Source organism: Crocuta crocuta, unplaced genomic scaffold (assembly GCF_008692635.1).
Source record: "Crocuta crocuta isolate KB4526 unplaced genomic scaffold, BGI_CrCroc_1.0 scaffold1247, whole genome shotgun sequence".
Classification (NCBI taxonomy): Eukaryota; Metazoa; Chordata; class Mammalia; order Carnivora; family Hyaenidae; genus Crocuta; species Crocuta crocuta.
Window position 1 is genome coordinate 435,778 of NW_027532329.1, and position 5,285 is coordinate 441,062.

The 5,285-nt window shown below is 36.5% G+C and overlaps 1 protein-coding gene across 9 annotated transcripts in view; it reads left to right on the plus strand.

Annotated features, from left to right (window-relative positions):
- The window catches only part of PICALM (phosphatidylinositol binding clathrin assembly protein), a 102,712-nt gene extending 97,442 nt beyond the window's left edge, over positions 1–5,270 (plus strand). For 8 of the 9 annotated variants that reach the window (XM_077778429.1, XM_077778431.1, XM_077778430.1 and 5 more), the window contains one exon: positions 2,546–2,653. In XM_077778429.1, coding sequence (XP_077634555.1) covers positions 2,546–2,638 — 93 coding nt within the window. In that variant the 3' untranslated portion in view covers positions 2,639–2,653. Of the gene's footprint in view, positions 1–2,545; positions 2,654–3,898 lie in introns of those variants that run through there. The other variant, XM_077778433.1, reaches the window with a different exon arrangement.
- Positions 5,271–5,285: the final 15 nt, after the last annotated feature.

Here is a 5,285-nt window from a genome sequence, read left to right on the forward strand (position 1 = left end):
AGAAGAAGAAGAAGAAGAAGAAGAAGAAGAAGAAGAAGAAGACAAAGAAGAAGAAACTGGCACTCTTTCCCCCCGCCCCCTCCAGAATATTGATCTTTAACATTATTTGTAAGCTTGTGGGACTTCTCCCTCCCATTATACTCCATACTGAGAATAGAAGGAGCATTTTCCTCTGGGACAGGCAGATCTTCAGACTGCCTGCCATCCTCATAAAAACATGATTTAAGAAGACATTTTAGGAGCACCTGGGTGGCTCAGTCAATTAAGTGCCTGACTTTGGCTCAGGTCATGATCTCGCAGTTTGTGAGTTTGAGCCCCGCATCGGACTCTGTTCAGAGTCTGGAGTCTGCTTCTGATTCTGTGTCTCCCTCTCTCTCTGCCCCTCCCCTGCTCATGCGCTGTCTCTCTCTCAAAAATAAATAAATACTAAAAAAAAAAAAAAAGACTAAATTTTAGTGCGGGGCTCTTATAGGAGACTGGAGATTTTGAATGCAATCATGCAATCTATCCACAGTAAACAGGGATTTTTGGTGTTTTTGTTTTTAACTTCAAGTGAAAGACAAAATCTGTTTTGGAGAGAAACCCAATTAATCTTAGACTCCCTCCAGCTAAGTGACTGATGATCACTTCTAATCATTCTGCTTCTGAATGGTCATCCATGCTTGGTCTGAAGTGCGAAGTAGGAGGGGCACCTGGGTGGCTCAAGTCAGTTAAGTGGCCAACTTCGGCTCAGGTCATGATCTCATGGCTTGTGAGTTGGAGCCCTGCACTGCGATCTGTGCTGACAGCTCAGAACCTGGAGCCTGCTTTGGTTTCTGTGTCTCCCTCTCTCTCTCTGCCCTTCCCCACCTCATGCTCTCTCTCTTGCTTTCAAAAATAAACATTAAAAATAATAATAATTAAAAAATTGAAGTGGGGGGAGGAGACATCTTTCCAATTAAGTTGCACCTTAATCTGTCTCTACCTGGATGTTTTTTGAATCCTCAAACCCAGAGAGCTGTTCCATCCTCCTGTCTGTAGCTGCTTGTGTGATTTCATCATCTTTTCCATTGTCTCTTTCCATTGTCTTAGAACATTTATTTCTGAGAACAAAATAATGGGTCAGGAAAATGACTCAGCCACTAAAATAACTGAAGATGATTTCTGAACCTTTAAATTGACTTCGGCATCTACAATAACAAATTACATATACTTGTGATTTAATGTTTGCTGAAAGTCATTGGCTATTCATCGTCTATAGTGCTTTTCTTAAAAATTAAAGGTAGAAATGAGATAAGCTTGAACCAGCAAAGACAGTTTGTGAGGCTTGAAATCCATTCTAGGATTTGAATGTTGCAAGTATAAATTGAAACTATTCCCACTTGGTCATCTTTGATTTAGTTCTCAATTGAACATCCCTAAAAGGATGGCTCATTTCATAATAGCCCTATGCTTGCATGCCTTTGCATTATTTTGCAGGGCGAGAGAAAAAAATTTAAGGTTTTTACCAAACTAGGGGCACCTGGGTGGCTTAGTCAGTTAAGTTGTCCGACTTTGGCTCAGATCATGATCTTACAGTTTGTGGGTTCGACCCCTGCAACAACTCAGAGCCTAGAGCCTGCTTCAGATTTTGTGTCTCCCTCTGTCTCTGCCCCTCAACCACTCATGCTCTGTCTCTGTCTCAAAAATAAACAAACCTAAAAAAAATAATAAAGTTTACTCCAAACTCAAATGACTTATGTTTGGTTTAAAATACTCAAAGTAGGTTTGGTGAAGGTGATACACGTAGGAAGTGAATGTCTTTGTTCTTCAGGAACTGTCTTTCTTTGAAGGTATACTAAAGATAAGTTATTGAATTTAATAAACAATTTGCTTCAAATTAAATGATAGCAGCTAATTCCAAAAATCAAACAAATATAATAAAGTAGAAAACAATCAAGGATCTGAAGTATTCCCTATATTCAAGGTAGTGTGTGGGCAGTTTGACTAGGTGACCTCCAAGATTACTTTCACCTCTTACATTATATGCATCAGCTACAGTATATCTAGAGAAACAGGCAGGAGACAACTCCATGTGAAAAAAGTGTGACTTTCTGCCTCTTCTGAGGAAGGAAAGAAAGACCATTGCAGCTAGATGGGTTTGGTTTGGACTGAGATTGGACTTGACACAGGTTTTGACAGATAGCCTGGACACAGGAAGCCACCTTCCCTCAATTAAAAAGAAAAAAAAATCACAAGCACTTCTTTCCCCTCTTCCCTCCACCCACAATAGAAGTCTTAACTATGGGTCAGCTTTTATTGACCTTTTTGAGTAAAATACTTTATTCCTCTGGAATTTCAGAAACGGTTTGTTTTCTGAAAAACATAATGCCATTTGGATATCCTTTAACTTGACATGTAATTGAAACTTTTGTTTAATAATTCCATTTTCTCTAAAGACTGCCTTTTATATTTATTAAAGATGACAAAACAAAAACCACTTCTTCTTTCATTACATTTTCTGCTTTCATGTTCTGTCATTCAGAGATCTTTTTTTCTTTCCCTTTCTCTGTCTTCTTTCCCCCAGCTGTCGGCAGCATCCAGCCCCTCCAGTCACAGTCCTCACAGAGCTTCAGGAAAGGACCCTTTTGCAGAGCTCTCTTTGGAGGATTTCTTATAAATCACTTTAGGTATTATTGCTGCTTATTGGGGGAGATGGGGACTTAAATACTTTAAAAAGTTATCAAGTATTAAACACAATTCACTCTTCTCCTTTGTTTCTTTAAAGGACTCTAGGTTCTCTCTCTTCCTCCTCCTTCTTTGTTCTTTAGGCGAAGAATAAAAAATAGATCAAAATAGGACATAAGGACAAACAACTTTTGGAAAATAACCTTTAACATAATTAGAAGATGTGATATCAAAGAACCATCTTTCATGTTTACATATAAGCATCCACTGCCCACAGCAGATGGATGAGATCAAATACTACCCTTAAAAACTGGGTGTTTTCATCAGTCTTAAAAGATTTGAAGAGAAGAACATAATTTTATACATTGGATTAGGGCTTGATTAGGAGCGTCTCTAGTTTTAATATAATGTCCTTGAATGTTAGTTGTGAAGAATTTTAACAGTTTCTTAAGTGTTATGTTTATGTGTGCCTTTTCATTTAAAAATGCTAACATTTTCACCAAAACAGACTTTTTGTTTTTAAATTAAGGGCAAGGGAATACTTCTACCCTTTTTGATAGAAGCCTTCTGTGTTTGATTCACACTGCCTCTTTTGGCTGGAAGACAGTGTAATTTGTTCTTCTTGGTGCTCTAACCCCCAGTAGTACATATAGCTTCTAGATCTTTGAAAGTTTGTATTCTCCTGATTTGACAAGTTTATTAGCACATCTACTTCAGTAATGTCTTTGGATAGACAGTTTAAGGGAATCATGAGTGAAGTATTTGAGCAAACAGTGATGCCCTATTGAAAACTTTTCCTTTGTAGACCTTTGAGCTTTTGATTTATATTAGTAAAGAAATGATTTAGTAAGCATATTACAGTTCCTTTATCTCTAATTATCTCTAATTTTATGACATTTGTAAATAATGATTCAAATTTTGCTTTTCTGGATGAGATTTTCACATAGAATATTTGTGTTTATGGAGAGTTCTGAACTTGTCATTGAAAAATTGTTCATTTTCTTTCCTTCCCCATTTCTTGGTTTTTAGTATTAGAAAGATCTGTTTGGAAGTCCCTATAATTAGTCTTTAAATATTGACTTTGGCACATGATAAGATGATAATACTGACTTAGTTTTATCATCAGGTTTGTGATAAACATGCTATAAAAATTTCTGGGTCCATTGAATGGTAAAAGCCACAAAGCATTTTTATTTGTGAGAAGACTTCCACAATGTAGTGAATCAACTTACACTCTTTTGTTTTTTTCCAGATACAGTTTATGTAACTAGATGGAAGAGAATGGAATTATTCCAAAAAGACAAGTGCTCAAGCAGCAAATACTTCCAGCAAAATCCAAACTGCTGTCTCTTAAACTCTCTTCTTCCATTAGAATGCTACAGTAACCCAGTGAAGGCCCATGAAGGAAATTGGGACTAGTATATAGGAGAACGTATCAATACAGTTTATAAAGCCAAGAATTGCCATGATTTCAGACTAAGATCTTTTTGGTGACTAACCCTTCAGTTCTTTCAACTCTTATTAATACCCATAATCAGTAACCTACCAAGAAAAAAAAGCCCTTATTTGGAAAGTGTAAAATTTGTATTTGGAAAAGCTGCCTGGAGAGAAGAGCCGTTTCCGTTCCTGTAATGCAACAGGACTCTTTTGGGGGGATCAAAATCATAATTCTTAATTTTGCAGTATCTTTCTTTTCTCCAGTCCTCACAGATACAGAAATAGTAACTAAAATTAACTTTTCCTTTAAAAAAATTATATATTCAGTTTGCAGTAGACATTCCTTAAGTATTTGTATTTATTTATGATTATCAATTTACGTAACATTAATATTGTATCAGACTTCCTTATGAAAATGAGTATGGATGTACACAGTATGTTTGATTTTTATCCATAAGACTGAATCTGATTCCGAATGCTTTTCAGCTGACATACAGAGCACTAAATATTTTAAGGCAAGCCCATAGGTCTGAATCGCTTAAGAATTCTCAGTCTCTATGGGATTTAGGGAAGCATTATAAATGCATTAATCCTTATAGTCAATTCTGTGCCTAGGATTTTGCAAGGGAACAGTCACTGACTAGGAAAAGCACTACATTTTAAATTCAGCATTAGTGCATTGGGAAGGAACTTTACTGCTTTGTGCTTGGCATGTCAATTATTTTCCATTTGACATTAGGGCCTTTCCAAAATGATTGTGAGGAATTGCTTTCACTTCAAGACTTTCCTTCTTTTCAGTAAAACTCTAGGAGGTGTTATGGGGGGAGGGCAGGGGACAAAATCCTTGAAACCTTTTATTTGGCTCATGCCCATGTTATGATCATGTACCTTTTAAATAAGGGGAAATAGTATCTTTAAAGTTAATGTCTAGCCAAGAGTTTAGTTAACAAAAAATTAAACTGCACTGTTGATCGGTGCTTTGTGTAAATACATCTTAACGTTTCGGTTGAGAGGGGCCTTAAGAAGGACAGTTTGTTGTGGGAAAGCAATTCTGTACATGAGTTTAAGCATACTTGTTGCATTGTCTCTGCAGATTCTATTTTTGTTTACAATATTAAAATGTATGTTAGCAAAAATGGGTGGATTTTCAAATAAAATGCAGCTTCCACAAAATTTTTGTTATGGTATTCTGGTCTGAGGTG